The sequence below is a fragment of the Lolium rigidum genome, chromosome 3, assembly GCF_022539505.1.
Source record: "Lolium rigidum isolate FL_2022 chromosome 3, APGP_CSIRO_Lrig_0.1, whole genome shotgun sequence".
Taxonomy (NCBI): domain Eukaryota; kingdom Viridiplantae; phylum Streptophyta; class Magnoliopsida; order Poales; family Poaceae; genus Lolium; species Lolium rigidum.
The window spans coordinates 175,826,471-175,844,356 of NC_061510.1; the positions used below are offsets into that span (position 1 = coordinate 175,826,471).

At 44.2% G+C, this 17,886-nt stretch overlaps 2 protein-coding genes across 2 annotated transcripts; one reads left to right on the top strand and one right to left on the bottom strand.

Moving 5' to 3' along the window:
• Positions 1-5,058: 5,058 nt before the first annotated feature.
• On the top strand, positions 5,059-6,305 carry LOC124698690. Its single transcript, XM_047231155.1, has one exon. The coding sequence runs from the start codon at positions 5,193-5,195 to the stop codon at positions 5,904-5,906; it is 714 nt and encodes a 237-aa protein (XP_047087111.1). The 5' UTR covers positions 5,059-5,192; the 3' UTR covers positions 5,907-6,305.
• A 296-nt stretch (positions 6,306-6,601) lies between these two features.
• LOC124695840 (G-type lectin S-receptor-like serine/threonine-protein kinase At4g27290) lies at positions 6,602-10,947 on the bottom strand. Its single transcript, XM_047228651.1, has 5 exons — positions 9,666-10,947; positions 8,066-8,430; positions 7,759-7,969; positions 7,423-7,649; positions 6,602-7,095 (listed from the first exon to the last, which is right to left on the bottom strand). Exons 1-5 carry the CDS (start codon positions 10,945-10,947, stop codon positions 6,793-6,795), a joined length of 2,388 nt encoding a protein of 795 aa, XP_047084607.1. The 3' UTR covers positions 6,602-6,792.
• Between the last annotated feature and the right edge of the window lie 6,939 nt (positions 10,948-17,886).

The window sequence follows — 17,886 nt, forward strand, 5'->3', positions numbered from 1 at the left end:
GGACGCGAGAGGAGTTGGGCGCGGTTCGAGATGCTCGCGACGTCCGGGGTCGTCCTTATCGCCGGCGCGGTCGTGGCCCACTGCGGCGCAGGCGTCTTTGTCGACGCCGGGGAAGAAGACGGCGCCCCTTTTCTTCTGTTCGATACCGTTTCGTGATATGGGCTGGTTCTGGGTTGCTTGGGCCAAGTTGGTGGGCTGCGTTGCTGGGCTTCGACGTGGGCTGCTGCGGTCCAGGTAAGCTTCTCCTCTTCTTTTCTATTCCTGTTTTATTTTCTGTTTTGATTTCCTGGTTTCTATTTGTTATTTGGATTCAAATTTGAATTCTGGTTTTGCTTTGAAGGTTCTAAAACATTTGAATATCAATATAACTTGAAAACAATGCTCACTGTATAATTTTGTTGTTTAAACAAATATTTAGTTTAGGATTTAATTGATATCTTGTGAGGCTTGAGTAAAATATAAATGGTTTAGTTATTTATTTCAATTCCCTTTTTAATTTAGGAACCAAATCCATTTAAATGGTTTGAAATTTAGAACATGTGAATAGTAAAAACATTATTAGGTTAAACTAGTGTGCTTAACAATATTGATTGTTCATATCTATTTTAATTAAGGTTGAAGTTTCAATTAAATGGTGTTGTGAATAGAATGAGTTTATGATTTCATGTGGGTTCTTAGGGTTTAAGAAGATGATTGGATAAACTCTATCATTACTAATCTTGCTTAGGAACTTCTAACTTGGATTATACTTGGTGATCCATGATACACAAGTTATGGCATATTATTTTATGTAGATTGGTTCCATATGACAAGGTTTATGGTTTTGGGAATACTTCACTAATTGAAGTATTAAATAGGCATGAGGCATGGCAGGGTTCTACTTATAATTCAAAGGGATACTTGGATTGGTATTTAAATGTGGTCTAGGATTTTAGTAGTGATTACCAAGGTGATACACAACTAGGATTAGAATATAAGCATAAGCTAGGTTATGCTAAATTGGCTAGGGTTACTCCTCCATACAAGGCATGAGGTTTGGTGCTGGGGTTAACTACTAGTGATATACTTATTATTCTATGTGATGGATGATATCTATTAATCATATGGGGTTAACTTATCATTTATATCTACAAGGTATAATCATGCATTAGACCAGATCCACTCATTCCTCACTAATCCCTCTTTAATATTCCTCTCATCACACTCATCCTAGATTCTTAGGGTTTATAATAAATACCAAGTTGTGATGATTATAGAATTGGTTTGCTAAGGTATTGTTATTGAAATAGGGTTCTCACTTCTAAGATCAAATATTGACTTGAACAACTAGGATTAGTATTTCTATAATATTCTTGTATGAACATGGCTATGGTTAGTATTATAACTTCTCTCACTTCTCAATGTCTTGGAATATCCTAAGATCCTACTCAAGAGATGATGATATGATCCTCTAAATATATGGTTTGCCTAGGAATTCTACCTTGCAATCTTATGTAGCTTGTTCTTTAGGAATTCTGATAAACCTGCATCTTGTGGTATGCCTCCACCTCCTAGCTTCTTCATCTTGATCCTAGCTAATTCACATGGAAGGTCTCAAGTGTTGGGTTTCCTTGTAGCATGGTACAAGGTGTCCAAATGGATGAAGGGTGTGGCTCTATTTATAGGCTTGGGCAAGCTCTAATGTCATGACACATAGGTGGTGACTCTTGTGTTGGTTAGATGAGTAAGGTGCTTGGTTGTCATGCCCTCATCCATAGCAATCCCTTGAGCATGAGGTGGCATAGCTTGGAAAGCAAGTCATGTAGATATTTTCATCCCATGTGGCATAGATCATTATCCTCTCCTATGATTTATTTTTGGATAGCCAAGTGGCATTTGCTACTAAATATCTTGTGGATGGTTTTATTATTGTGGATGAGTCACTATATTATATTTGATTGGATTTATATTATAATATTGGTGAAAAGGTTAATGTTGAGGGTTATTTCTCAAGTTTGGATAGTTGGTGTTTGATTTCACCAAGGCATGATCATATGAGTTTCAAAATACTCATAGTTAGTTTGATTCAAATAGTTTGAACTATAATTCGTAATGTAAATGGATTTAGTTTTATGATATTCCATGTATTTAATAAGTTATGATTTAAATAAGAATGTGTGGCTTTTATGCACTTTAGACCCTGTGGTTTACCTTATTTATAAGCGAATTAAATTACACACAAAGGTAGTTGCTAACTTTTAAGTGTTAATGAGTTAGGGTTTGATTCTTAAAGAATGTGTTGTTGTAAATATAATTCCATTTGGTCTAATCCATAGATCAAATCATCTCTACCCAAAACAAGGTTTTAACAAAGATCAGAGTGAAGTTTATAGCGCTTGACTTGATGATCTACTTCAATTCCGGCAAGTCAAGTGAAACTTCAGTTCATCGTGGTAAGTTTTATTTGAAGCGCGAAAATTCCCCGGATTTTCTATGCATGAATGCAATGCACACTTTGGTGTTCTCTCATTTTATTGCCTCTAAACCTGGGATATTACACAAGTGGTTTTACCACTTGGCCTAATGGTATTTCTTTTCTTCGTTGTTTACTATGCAGGTTTTTAAGAAGATCATCAAGAAATTCTTCATCAAGGGTTGATCAAGAATTCTTGAAGAATTTAATTATTAGTTTAGCCATTTGCATATCTTTGTAATTTTCATTTTCTTTTTCATTATTTAATTTCTGTAAAGTGTTGTAATATCCATAATTCAATTTGGGATATTGTAAATTGACAATGTATCTTGTGTGGTTATCAATAAAGCTCAAGTTTCCTTAATGAGCTTTATATATGTGATGTACTATTTTATATACTTGATTATCTATTTGTTTAATGAATTATCTCAATTTGAATTATGGTATATATAATTAATGTTTGAATTTAAAATTCAAACTCAACTTGTTTAAATTCAATCATGCAACTTAAGTTGGGAGGTAGATTGTTCCCCTCTCTTCTCGAAAACCCTAGTTGAGTTTAGATAGGTTCAAGTTTATCGCACTCTCGAAACCCTAACCCTAAGTGGTGTGGAGAGAGAAACTTGTCCCCCTAAGATGCAAGTTTTTATAAAAGCGCGAAATTTCCCCAGATTTTACAATGTAATGCACATCCCTTACTAAATTCTACCCCTCGATCGTCTCTAAACCTGGGACATTACAAATGGCGCCTCCGAAATTCAAAATTCGGGCCAAAACTTCTGTGGCGCATCAATTTTTTTTGATTTTTTTATTTCTGCACGAAAAAATCTTGAACTTACCGTATCTTTTTACTGTTTTCGAATTTGGCGATTCTAAAAATTGTCCAACTGGTCAAGCCCGGGTGAATTCAAATGTAGAATTTTCTCCTGGTCATTTTGATACATTGTGCGTTTTTTTTCGACTTCGTATGCAACCAGGAACCCAGTTTGATAATTTTGCAACACAATTTTGCAAAAAAAAGTCGAAATTCATGTTTTTTGAAATTTTGGTACTAGATGACATAATATTGGGCACCTCGAAGGATTTTATTTTTTTAAATCTCTATCTATTTCTTTTGTATTTTATAGTGATAAAAAAGCGATCCACAGGGGGTGGGGGGTGGGGGGTGGGGGTGGAGTTGCGTTGGGAGAAAAAATCCCTTCAACTTTGTGTGGCGCATATGCCTACATGCGGCACAGAAAGATGAACTATGCGCCACAGAATTTTGACTTTCTGTGGCGCATGTGGTAGATGCGCCACAGAATTTCCTTCGCCCATGTGCAGTGCTGGATCCCGCGTAGGCCCCATGGAGATTCTGTAACGCATCCGTTCACATGCGCCACAGAAAGGCAAAGTTGTTGTGGCGCACCAGTCCTACATGCGCCACAGAAATTAGAAATTTCCGTGGAGCATATTATTTTGTGCGTCACAGAAATAATTTTGGTGGAGCATATTTTTTACGTGCTCCACATAATACATTTCTACCTATAATGGTTTTCCTAGTAGTGGCCCGCGGCGGTCAAGCCTCAGGTGTGCGGCGGGGACAGGCCGGCGGACGAGGGCATGGAGGCGGAGGAGGCGACAAGGAAGAGGAAGGGGTCGTCGAACCTCCGGGAACTCGCGAGGGGCGAGGGCAAGGAGAAGCAGTAGAAGAAGTGAAGGAAGGAGCAGATGGGGCATGGTGAGGGAGAAGAGGTGAGGGGGCCATCGTCCGAAGGGAAGGGTGGTGGAGGCGGGGGACACGCGAGGATGATGAAGAGAGTTGTGGTTATCATGGCTGGGGAAGGCTCAGAGGTAATTGCCACCATTGCTCCCAATCTTCTTCTAGCTGATTGGGTGTATGTGCTTGTCTGTTGCAGTAAATAACACACTTTTTGTACCGAAAATTCTCGTGAGCTTGGTCATCCCTTACAAAATTCTCGTATTACATAGTTATATTTTAAAGTTCTAGCAATCTGACCACCGGAAAACAAGCTAATTTTACAATGAATCTGATTGTAAAAGAGAGGAAAACACTTATCATAACAATCTCAATACATGAAAATCTTCCCCAATGTGTCTGGTGTCTCTTGGTGAAAATCTAGACCCTATGTGGGTCGTGCAATGGTGACACCTTTGTGTCGATATCTTCCCGGGGAGTTGCCTTTGAATCTCACGATATGCCTGGTTCTCTGGGTCACGCAAGCTTGGTAGCAGCCATGTTTTTCATGTTTTTGGATGTCTTTTTTCTTTCCTCTTTGTGCTATTATTGTAAGCTAGAAACCCTAGCATCGCTGTGTGGTTTACTCGGTTTTGTTTAACTTTAAAACCTTTGGTCACTGTTTCTCTCTCTTATCTGAAACTTTCACAATCGTCAGGTCAATCGCCTGGTTCTCCTTTGGAGCTTTTCTCTCTCTCACCCCCATTACGCAAGCTCTATCTGTACATAGCTTTCATCAATCTTTCACCAGGCATTCGAAAACAATAAAATTAATATTTCACGAGGCTTTTGAAAGCAGTAAAATTAATATTTCACGAGTGTTTGCCAAATATATATTGGTTTTGGCAGTTGGCACTTGGGCAACATGTCTAGCAGTAAATGCATCGGTGGCTGACCAACTGCACTCGTTAACCCATTTATTTCGACTTCAGCACCGCATCCATCCACCTCAGAAAGCTCTGCTCTCCTTGACAGCTTACCTGCCCAACCAACCAAAAGGGAATGGCAAGCCCACATCACATCGCAATGGAGCTCGTCGACGCCAAGGCCGGCGTATCCTCCTCCACGGTCGCCGTCCACCACATGTTCGTCGTCGTCCTCGACGGCATCGAGACGGACATCCACGAGGGCACGCTCCACGGCAACCCCGGCAAGGTCACCGTCACCAGCCCCGGCAACCTCTCCGCCGACGGCCTCCACAGCGTCCTCGTGCGCGGCGGAGGAGGGGGCACCGTCGCCTTCACCCTGTGCGGCGACGCCGCCGCCGAGGGCGTCCACTCCGCCTCCTTCGTCCAGTGCGGCGCCACGCGCGTCGACGGGGCGCGGGCGGTGTCCGTCTCCCGGTGCCGGTCCGTGGATGTGGAGCAGGCCGGCAAGGTCACGCTCGAGAGGTGCCGGGAGGTCCGGCTCAGAGGCGGCGGCCTGCTCCGCGCGACCCGCTGCAGGCGCACCGACGTCGAGAGCTTCGGCGAGGTGAGCCTCGCGCGCTGCAAGGGGGCGCGCGCCGACTGGTGCGGCAGCGTTGAGGTCGAGATGTGCAGGGTCGTGGACGTCAGCCGGTGCGGCGCCGTCACCGGCGACCGGTGCCGCGTCGTGAACGTCTCCGCCTGTGGCAGCGTCGCGGTCACCCACGCCGTGGTCAAGATGCTGGAGGAAAAGCAGCTGCAACCTCAATCTCAGCAACCTCTGTCTCCACATTCCAGTGACAGTGAATGAAAAGCAGCAAATGGACAGCAGTAAGTTCTGTGTACCTTTTCCAGATTTCCTTAGATTATTTCTTATTTGTATTGGCATGAAATCGTGATAGCAAATCCCTGCTCTCCCGACTCGTAATCGAATCCTGTTCTCATTTATATTGTACTAGCCATAGTTTTGTAAAATCTTTTTAGGCTCCCGTTGGATGTAGATATTGGGGCTCAAGGAGTTGAATTGGTTCAATATCAAATGGGCCTAGGTATTGAAATGTGAACCGAATCGAATTATGTTGTTTGAATGTAGTACATGTAATTGGCACTTGTAATTCAAGAGTAGAAATCAATTCAAATTCCTGTTTCGGTGGACATAGTGTTGGATTGCACATTTCGAAGAGTATGATGAACATTATACTTTGCTATACATGTATCGAAAAATTGTGAAATCGACATTTCAAAGTTTCAGAAAGTTCCGAAACTAAATCTGTATGCAGCCAATAATGTACAAGTGTGCAAAATATGCTGTATTCTGTGCTACAAAAATAGTTACAAACTATTGGTCTAGGAAATGGTAATCTAGAAATGAAGTGTCATTTTAGTCCCAGTCCTATGTTTGATACGGCATTTCGTGGGGGAGTATGAGAGATATGTCTATTCCTTTGTTTCCTACTAAGTGGAAGCTTGACACCGTATGTTGTGATGAAGGCGTGACATGTTCTCTGTAAATCAGTTCCCTTCCAATTTCCACTCTCCATTGTCAATGAATGGTGGGAGCTAGACCACACCCTGTCTCTCCAAAATGCTCATGTCTTTCAACCATCCTCAGATTTAAGGATTCGTGCCTCTTCGATTTCTATTCCCTAAGCTCTAATTCCCCAACCAAAAAATATTCACCTTGCAAGTTGCAATCACTATCTACCCTCTACCACAGTTATGGTCCAACTGCTTGCGCTGTTAGACCGGCTCGCCTCCTTGTCCTTGCTGCTGTTGTTCCTGCCCGTGCTGAACGCCGGCTCACATGGTTCCGGTAGCGCCACATTCTCGCTGCCCAGCATCATGGTCACCGCCGACATGGTTGGTCTGTGCCTCGGCTGCTCCTGGACGCAAAGCAGGCCGATCTGTATGCATCTCACCACTTCCCTCACGTTCGACGTCTCAGTGATCGACTGATCGAGGAATTCTAGGGTCCGGCCTTCCTTCCACATCCTCCATGCCTGAAATGACAATAAAGAAGAAAGCTCACTATATATGTTGCTGCCAAATACTAGGAAATTTGGAAGAGACATGACTGCAGAGGTAATCATACTTACATATCTAAGGAGGTTTAGGTCAAGCTCGGTGTGGTAGAAGCCTCTGTTTTTCTTACCACTGACGATCTCCAGCACCAGGACACCGAAGCTGAAGACGTCCGACTTAATAGAGAAGACCCCATCCATTGCGTATTCAGGAGACATGTATCCACTGCAATCACCAGGACATGTAAGAAATCATAACCTCAGATAGATGCATGGTGGAAAGGTATGAACTTACTATGTTCCAACTATTTTCTTGGTGTGCGCAGCCGTCTGGTCAGCTCCGAATATCCGCGCAACACCGAAGTCTGAGATCTTGGGATTCATGTCTTTGTCGAGCAGGATGTTGCTCGCCTTAAGATCCCTGTGGATGATCCTTAGGACCGAATCCTGATGGAGATACAGTATCCCTCTTGCTATCCCGTTGACGATGCTGAACCGCTTTTCCCAGTTTAACAGCGATCGCTTTTCTTCATCTGAACAACGAAAATTGGACAGCAGGAAGATGTCAAATTCCATGGCTTAGATGATCACCGAAAGAACTATTTATATGGACAGTTGGACGTTTAAATGGTGACAACTTACTGAAAAGGAAGGTGTTGAGGCTACTGTTGTGCATGTACTCATACACTAGCATCCTCTCTGAACCATCGATGCAGCAACCAAGAAGCCTGACGAGATTCCTGTGCTGAAGTCTCGCGATCAACTTGACTTCATTCTTGAATTCTCGAAGCCCTTGCATCGATCTACGCGACAGCCTCTTCACCGCTATGTCTTTTCCCCCGTCAAGCTTCCCCTGCAAAGTATCGCCCAAAATTACTCATGAGATGGAAGCTCTTACTATCATTATTTAGAATTTTCAGAAAACTCAAACTAGGGAAAATGTTATTACCATGTAGACAGGACCAAAACCTCCTTGACCAATCTTGTTAACGATGGAGAAACTGTCGGTAGCAGCTAGGATCGTGGCTACATCAAACGATGGGAGATCTAAATCCTGGTGATTGCCCTGACCAGGGGGATGCAGGGAGCTGTCCTGAGTATCATCGGTTGATGCAGCAGCTATCTGGTTTCTTCGTCCGAACGGAGTATCCGGGCCGTTGTGCAGTGCTGTCTGAGTCACCGTCCTGCACTTCTTCGCTTTCATGGTGCAGAAGAATAGTCCGGCTAGAAGTAACAGTAGCGCGACAATGGATGGAACAATGATTTCGACGAGCTTCCTAGCCTGCGATTGCTTGGAGACAGCAATGTTGGCGGCTGCAAAGATCGGCATGGAAATTCGTCAGAAGGGAATCACTATCTGAACTTGCCAATCCATTACCTAACTTAATGTAAGTGGAAGCAACCGATTGTTAGTGCAAAAGACAATTGTCAGCGTCGCATCTAATTGTTGGACCATTTCGAACAAAAAGAAATTAAGTAGTACTTGATCATGATGTACGTCCAACTGATCCTTTAGGAGTAGTGCGGTCTGCCTAATTAATTTCAAACATTGTCAAGTTGGGCATTCAAAAGAAGGTTGCCTCTCTTTATTTCCTTCTCGGTCTCTCTTGTTAGATATCTTGCAGATTAGGAGCTTCATAGTATTTTTCCCAGCTAACATAGAGCAGCTCTTGCAGCAGCTGGCATGACATGTACAGAAAAGGGTTGGTCTTACGTTCACTAGCTAGGCAATGGTATTGTTTGGGGATATTCACTTTGGCTCATAGGAGCATTTGCTCCCATTGTGTGAATCTACATTTTGAAGTGTCAAAAAACTCTAAACTAAATTTTTTCATGTACATCTTCACACTTTATGTTCGTACACAAGTTTTCAAAAAAAAACTAAAAAAATTTGTTGCTCCAGTAAAAAAAACAAATTTTGATGCTATAACACCACTACGTACAGGATATTTTTTTATCTTTTTTGTACACACCACATAAAATGTTGTTTCTCCATGAAAACTTGTGCACTAACATAGAATGTCACGATGTACACCAAAAAATTTATGTCAGAATTTTTTGACATTTTTAAAATTGTTTTTTAATTATTTTGTATAATGGGAGCATTTGCTCCTATGAGCCAAAACGCCACCTCCGTTTGTTTGCCGCTTTTTTCAACAATGGGGATCAACGTCGTTGGACCTAACGGCAGTTGTGATTTAAGAACCAAATTAACGCATAGGTTTGGTGTTTGACTTTTGACCTTTGACTTTGGCGAGTGAGAAAACACCAGGAGAAAACTTTGAACAAGAGTTGCACCACTAACATTTTTGAATTTAGTATCTATGCGTATGCACTTGTCTTACGCGGGAACTTTTTGAAAAAGTGAGATAAATAAAGCTTTGCGTCACCATGACGTCCGAGCAAAAAGAATAGAGGCAGCAAAAGGACGAGAAGGAAAACTCACAAGAAGTTGCAGCATTTCAAAATGAGGATTTTTTTTTTATCAAACTGCTCATCTGCTTAAATAGATATATCTGAAAAAACGCAAAGCAGGAAGAAGAGCTTACGCAGGTCTGATGCAGCGAGCCGGACGAAGAGATCCTGGCCTCCATTTTCGAACTGCCGCATGTCAAGCAGGTCGCCGGTCCACATGAAGCACCCCTTGCCGGCCGGGCTGCTGACATTGGCACTGGCGTAAGCACGGCACGCGCAGTTTTTCAGGCAGCTCACCCGGCACTCCTCGAGGGTCAGTGTCCCGTCGACCGTGGCGTTGGCCGACTCCGGCAGCTTCATGTTCCTCAGCGTGTCGAACCCGTCGCCGCCGGTGCAGTTGATCTCCGTGCGCCTCGCGCAGCCGCCGGAGCCGTCCCGAAGCTCCCACTCCTTGGGGAACCTCGGCTGGAACCCCGCCGCGCAGTCGCACATGGGAGAGCGCGCGACGCTGCAGACGCCGTACGGCCCGCATGCGCGGTAGCCGTCGCACTCGTCCATGGGGTAGGACCAGAAGACGCTCCAGGAGCGCGTCATGTCGATCCACACGAGCCGCTGGATCTGGCCGGAGCAGTTGAGCACGAACCGCGTGAGGACGTCGCTGCCGCCGTCGACCTCGTACCGGTAGTAGGCCTCCTCCGGCGTGGACGCGAAGCGGAAGGTGAGGAGGCCGTTGGACCTGAGGTTGGGCACGCCGGAGAACTGGTACCCGTTCCACGGCCCGCTGCCGTACGTCCGGCCCGACCACCGGTAGAGGAACAGCTCGGGCGAGCCGCGCGGGTCGAGCCGGAACGAGAACTCCCCGCGGGACGGGTCGTCGGCGCCGCGCCACGAGCTCATGTACCGGTCGAGGCCCGTGCGGAGGTCGACGCCCAGCTTCATCCCCGGGAGCAGCGTGTCGGTCGGGTAGTCGAAGCTCTGCCACGCCACGCCGCCGCCGCCGCCGGCGAAACGTAGCACGAGGTTGCCGCTGTCGAGGAGCTGGGCCGTGGGGCTGCGCGCGACGACGTCCGTCGTCACCGGCGACGCCCACGCGACGCTGCCTTGCTCGTTCACGACGGCGAGACTCCCGTTGCCGTCGATCTTGAGCGTCGCCGCCGAGCCGACGACCGGTGCACCACGGTTCGCCACCCACACGACGGTCCGCGCCGGGATGTTGTTGTACCAGATGCCGAGGTACGTCCTGCCCGTGCCAGGGTCCGGGGTGAAGAACCCGAGCGCAAACGTCCCGCCGGACGACACTAGTGTACGGTTCCCGGCGAGCGGCGTCGCCGGCGTGACCGTGTCGCTGGAGACGGCCTGCCATGGGAGTAGAAGGAGGATGGCCAGAGGCAGAAGACGGGAATGTCCTCGAATCATGCCGTGTGTGGTGTGTCTGGCTGAAGCTGAACTAATGGGGCTGCGCTCTCTGTAGTGGCTGTGTGGCTGGCTGAAGCTGAACTAATGGTGCTTTACTGCTTTTGATGGTACGCGCAGGGTCGTTGTGGTTATAGGCGTAGGTAGTTCAACGAGGCCGTGTTGCCGCGGTTCAGGTTGTGGCGGCGACTTGTGGCACCTGGCTCTGGCTGGGTCGCACTCCAAAGCCCTCTTTTGGCCCAGCAGACGCGCACCTGGCCGTTGGATCACGAGCCTATGTTGGAAGCTGGATCAGGTCGTGTGTTTATTGAGTTGGGTTCACATCGTACCGCGCCTGCCATTTGCAATCGTCGATATGTCATGTGGTATCCGCTTGCGTCACCGTCAGTATTGTGGTCTACTCATGTTCCTCGTGATTTAGAGTGGACAGTACATACAACGCGTCATAATTGAGTCACGACATAGGATATGATCAACGAATTTCTCAAGATTTGCTACCGAGTTGATTCTTGTTGGTCTACCTCCACCTTGGCCATTATCCCTCCTTTTTCTCCCATTTCACCCAAATTTTTTTTGAAGCTGTACAGTGAGTTTCCTCACTGCATATATTTTTTTTATTATTTTTTGGTATAATGTAAATACAGAGTGCTGGAGGGTAGCACTAAAAAAGAAGCAAAAACTAAGCTAAGAAGAGCTACACTATGATACAGGGAAATTACAAGAAATTCGTTACCTTAAGGCCAATATAGGATTTCCTCTTAGCTTTATGGACCAGAAGATTCAACTCCTCCTTGAATTTGTATTTGCAGCGATAGAGACTGGGAGTGATTCCTTTGAATATAAAGTCATTTCTAATCATCCAAAGAGACCAAGAGATCAGCATGATAATCTCCATGAAGAATGGCTTCTGAATCTTGAATTTTAAGCTCTGGATCACCTCCTGAAGAACTGGCTATCCATTAGAAAGAGGAGGCACCCATCCAGGGCGTAAGTATTGCCAGCAATTAACTGCAAAGGGGCAGGTGAAGAACAAGTGGTCCCTTGTTTCTAAATCAGTACCACCACACATAACACAAGTGTAGTCAGGCAGGAAGAACCTCTTTCGTTGTAACATAGCCCTGGTATTCAGACGATTATGAAATAGTAGCCAAAAAAATACTTTATGCTTCTCCTGGCAGCAGCTTTTCCAGAGCCAGGATAAGATAGGTAACACAGGTCCTTGATTCATCAAATCCTTATACATGGAGGAAACTGCATATCCTGGAGCAGCAACAATTACCGTCCATTTATCCTTCTCCTGTGAGACTTGGGTGTCTTGTATGAGGGCTAGAAACTGATGGTATTCATCCATAGCTTAAATAGACAAGGGTAGATGGAAGAGAGATGAAATCTCCTCAGTAAGCAACACATTCTTGACAGAGATTGTGATGTCTCTGGCAAAAGTGAAAAGATAAGGCCACTTGGTAGATAGAACTTCTGTACTCCATAAATCTGTCCAAAGGAGAACAGTCTCTCCACTGTGCAAAGTACAGGATGCTTTTGCCTTGTAAAGATCAAGATTTTTCAGACAATCCCTCCACCAGAAGGAAATATCTCTGTGTATGAGAGGTGGCAAGGTGTGATGATAGTAAGACTCCCATACCAAATGAATCCAGGGAATATTGTCTTTGTTATAGAACTTATGGATATACTTCATTAATAGACAATTATTCTGAACTGACAGCTTGAGCACACACAGACCACCTTGTGATTTGGGACGACAAACCAAATCCCAAGAGGCTAGGGGAGGAGTCTTACTGTTAAGATCTTTATTCCTCCAGAGACAGTGTCGTCTGTATTTGTCACATTCATCTAAAACCCACTGATACAGTTTAAGTGTACTCATAGAAAATATCGGTAAGGAGGACAGAACTGAGTTTAGCAGCCTTAATTTGCTTCCATAATTAAGATACATGGCACAAGAGGGCAATCTTCTTTGGACACACTGTATCAGTGGCAGAAAGTACTCCTTTGGCGGCTTGGAGATACTAAGAGGCAATCCAAGATATATAAATGGAAGGTTTCCAAGCTGACAGTTAAGAGCAGAGGTATAAAGGCTCACTCTATCATCAGGGATATTAATGGGTATCAGATTGGATTTCTCATAATTAACTCGCAGACCAGTAGCCTCTCCAAACCTCTGAAGTAAATCCTTTAAGAAGTTCAACTGAAGTATATCTGCTTGCATTACAACCAGGGTATCATCTGCATATTGTACAATGGGGAAAGAAGAAGAACACTGAAGAGCCAAAGGCCTGTGAAGATAGTTTTCCCTCATTGCATGATTAACCATAGTTTGCAGAGTATCGGCTGCAAGGACAAAAAGTAAGGGAGAGAGAGGACCCCCTGTCTATCCCCTCTCCTACACTTGAACAAAGAACCAGGTACTCCATTTAACATCACTGAAGAGGTTGCAGAGGCCAATATTTGCTTGACCCATGAGCACCATTTCTGTCCAAAACTCTTTTTTCAAGCACCTCAAGAATAAAGGAGTGATCCAGCTTATCAAAGTCCTTCTCAAAATCCAGTTTGAGAAGTACAGTTTCCTTCTTACTTTTATGACAAAGATGAATATATTCATAGGACCATGCCAAGCAGTCTTGAATAGTCTTGCTTTTAATGAACCCATACTGATTTTCATGGATGAGTTCCATAATCACCATTTGCAATCTATTAGCAAGCAGCTTGGTGATAAGCTTTAGGGTACAATTAAGCAGAGAGATAGGCCTATAATCATGAACTGTACTTGCATCATCTTTCTTTGGGACAAGAGTAATATAGCAGCTGTTAATAAATAGCACAAAAATGAATTTAATAGCTAATAAATTACCACTAATTAAGTCATTACATAGTTCACACGCCATAGTACCGAACCAAAGTGCAAAATGACACGAGTGTCATGTGGAGTACACAAAGAAAGAAAGATATGTGAGACCACGCTGGTCAAAGAGACACCGCCGCCTACGTCCTGGCCCACGGCGATGATGAGAGCCTCTTTATTGATCATGATAATGGCTTGGACTACGGTGAGGCGAGGACGTCGGTGTTGGCCTTGCCCTGAAGGGCCTGGATGAGCTTGGCCTCTTTCTTGGCTTCAACGATGGTGTTGGCTTTGATTATAGTGCCTTGGTGCTAACGTGTTGGGCAGCCTTGCTTTTCTTTGTCTCAAGAGCATGCACCACTAGCATCAGCTCTTTCTTTGGCTAGGCCTTGGCCTTGGGGGCAGATGGTGGTGGGGGCGGCGACGTCCTCCATCACTGGCTAGGGGTTGGCAGCCGCGTCGATGAAATTCGTATGGGAGTGAAGAGAAAGGGAGAGGGAGTGGTTTGCGTGCCACTGGCGGGAGAGCCCAAGGAGGACAAGATGGGACGCTCACGGATACTGGTGTTGTCCGCATGACTGCATTCCCAACACAAATTTGGGTTGGAAATGAGGCTTCACGGACTGGTCCGTGGTGCTCGATCCTTATGGGTAGCACCGCTGGGCCACGCCCCTTCCGTGCAGGCACATTCGGACAACCTCATTCTATTTGGGTCGACCCGTTGGAGATGTCCTAAGAGTAACTATAGTGTGAGTACATTAGGTATTAACATGCATCCTCATGCAATGCCAATTAGACATATTGGTGACGTGACAAAAGAGAGGATGGTGGTAACACTATCGCAAGACTGTAGCAAAGAGTCTAAAAAATAGTAGCAAGAACCCTTGTATTCTCTCCCAGTCCCTCCCGAACTTCTCATCTCCTTCCCTTAGATTTGGGCCGCTAGGTCTCTCCCCTCTCTCCAACGGTGTTTGTCGGCGTCAAGATGGTTGAGGGACCTACCCATGAAAAGTAGTAGTACACAGGTCTAGGTTTTGTGTCATGTATGGAGTCTAGCGATAATCCATTCACAATTCAAGCTTTGCCGCTTCCGAGTGGCACCCAAGGTCGTCTGGTCTTCCTCCTCTTCCTCATGGTGCTCTACTGGCCGGAGCCAGAGGTGATGTGGACCTGGGATGCCAGGGACTTGATCAATAAGCTCGATGAACCCTCACATATGGGGGATGGTAGCCTAGGTTTTGTCGGTTATGCTAGGCAGCTCCTTCCTTTGTGTTGTTGTGGTCGTGACAAGGAGAGGACGTTTGTTGGACGTACCTAGGTGGAGGGGAGATGGTGATACTACAAGATGGTGAACAACCTTAGTGGCCCAAGTACGGCCGCCGGCTCTGATAGCCATATGGCGACCTCTCTTCACGCTGACAAAAGTTGTCTGGTGTTTGTTCAACTTCCAAGAGGAGGCCCTTCGAAGGACTCGCGGTAACGCCCATCTTCTTCTGGGAGCCAAGTGTTCTTGTCCCGTATCTGGGAAAGAAGGCCGAAGATAGAGTAGGAGGACCTGATTGTGTTTTCTCGATCTTCTACCTTGTTCTTGTTAAAGTTGGACTATTTTGTAGTTGTTTTCTTTCATGAGGTCCCTCTTGTAATATGTACTCTCGCCACTTATATTATATTTTATGCAGTATATAGGCCCTCAGGAGCTTTTACTGGAGAGGGTGACTATAGCGAACATTGTCGTGCTCTACGCGCGGATGGGTGGGGTTGTAGTCGTCAGCCTATTGGGTGATTGGGTCATCAAGCACACATAAGACAGACTAGATGGACCCAGCGCGCCTTGCTGCGCCGTTTTCCACAAATGTCGTTCAAATGTTGTGCGACGGGTCTGGACAGGTTTCGACATATGTAGGGCCTGTGTTGGAGACTGTCCAGCGAGCGGCCCATCTTCCCATTAGCACCAGGCAAGTCTTAACAACCTCAAAATCTCTTGTAACATTGCAAAAACAGGAAAAAATGTAACACAATTGAAAAATACGTGTGACTCAACTAAAGAAGACATCTAATATCTTTATCTACTTATTCTGCTAAATGGGATGAGCATCCAAACACAAAAAGTTTCAGATCAAAGACAGACATCAAGCATCTAGCAAGACATGACATCATAATTATTATTTTTCAAAAATGTTGTATCACCCTAGCATGGATGCATCTGAACAGAATGTCTATATACATGTACATCAGTACATGTACAATTGTCAATGCACTCAATAAAAATGAATGACTGGGCACCAGATAGTCTTCACCTATAACTCGTGAAATATTAGCAACATTTTGAGACAATCAATAGAAATTGGAACTATATATTTGCAGCATTAAAAAAATAAATGGAAATATACCTACACCTTCATGGTCCTTTCTTTGTAGGAATACATGAAAGCATACACCGAAATCTGTACGATAGCTATGACAAAGGATCTTTTCTTTACGGACTAAGAGAACTACCACTGGACCAAAAGCCCAAGTATATGAAGCAAGGAATCCTCTATTTTTTTCCAATGCACAAGCTAATCCGGTCTATCTATTTGCCGAATAGATGTAAAAAAAATTGTGATCATGTTGCTCTTACAATTGGAGGCAGTAAGAAAATTAGCTAAAAAATGACTCTACCAAACAGGGTCTGCAGATAAAGATTGGTTACTAATTGTTGCAGCTTCAGAATCAACCCTTGCCACACACACACCCCTAATCAACACTCAGAACATAAGCAAGCACATATTTTGGAACTGAGGCTTGAATATAAGCAACCACATGTGTATTATAATATGTTTACTAAATGTTTACAAAAATAATTCATAAATACATAGATATCAAAATAACATATGGAACTGCATCTTTTTTAAAAACATGAATCCTTCCTTTGATGACATATGTGCATTAGAACGGCAGTAATCTCAAAAAAAATTGAAAAGGAAAATCAAATGCATTATCACTTACTCGATTCCATGAGTCTGTCAATCAAGCGTTAGAACTATTGGACACTCAACTGTTATCCATCTTTACTGTATCTACGGGACACTCAACTTGTATTTCTAAATGCATAAATAACAATGCCAAGTTAGGTTACCTTTTAAGGCATATCCGCAGCGATGTGGTATCAATAAACAAATAATGCTTTCTAACTCTGCACTTTCACATGAAGCTAACCCCGTGGACCAAAATAAAGAATAATTTCAACATTTTGATTTCACTCTGTTTGGAAATATCACAGACCACTCATGGTTCTGAAATTATGATTATTATTATCTTGATAAAGCTGCCAATTAATTAACACTCCTGACAAAGTGGGGATACAAATATACATGAAAGGAACGGTCCTACTCTGATTGCTTTCCTTCCTATCTCTCCGCGCAAATGGCCGGCCAGGGGAGGCAATAAAGTGGAGGAGGGGGATCAGCAGTGCATACATGATACTTAGTTTTTCTCAGATTCTCACGGTGCAAATATGAGATCAAATGGTAATATGATCATTTTCGGATTTTATTTAAGGACATGTCACAAACAAAGAGCTTACAGAAAAAAAATGAAAACATGTAGAGCCAAGCAAGATATGCAACTAACGTATCATGCAATTGACTTGTTTTCTGTGCATCACACAACATGATGAGATAAGCATCATCTAACTTAGTAAAGCGGTAAAAGTACAATTCCACTTACATGGAGATCCTTTAACTTTCAAGAATAAACTGGACTTCAGAACTGAAGATCAAATCGTAGTCATGATCATGTAGGCAAGATTCGCCTTTACTATGTCAGTACTCTGGATCGTTCAATGCCTACAGAAATAGACATAATCACGTCAATTTCAGTACAGCAAAATTCTTATGAGGGAAACACCAGCATTTTAAACAAACATATAGGCTCTAGGCGTGTTTATATGCGCAATTAAAACCCTAGAAAGTATCCCAAAGCTGGAAATACTCTTGAATGATTAAATCAATAATTCCCTCATGGCTTCCTGATATCCCACCAGAGCAAACTAATCCAATGTTCTATCTATCATGCAATAGATCACAAGCAACTTTAGAACA

What these genes read in the sequence shown, in the direction of transcription:
- LOC124698690 (XM_047231155.1), top strand. Translation starts at nt 5,193, where the DNA reads ATGGCAAGCCCACATCACATCGCAATGGAGCTCGTCGACGCCAAGGCC.
- LOC124695840 (XM_047228651.1), bottom strand. Translation starts at nt 10,947, where the DNA reads ATGATTCGAGGACATTCCCGTCTTCTGCCTCTGGCCATCCTCCTTCTA. An exon ending in GCTCGCTGCATCAGACCTGC is followed by an intron (nt 8,431 to 9,665) that starts GTAAGCTCTTCT and finishes CGATCTTTGCAG; the next exon opens with CCGCCAACATTGCTGTCTCC. An exon ending in CCTCAACACCTTCCTTTTCA is followed by an intron (nt 7,650 to 7,758) that starts GTAAGTTGTCAC and finishes TTCGTTGTTCAG; the next exon opens with ATGAAGAAAAGCGATCGCTG.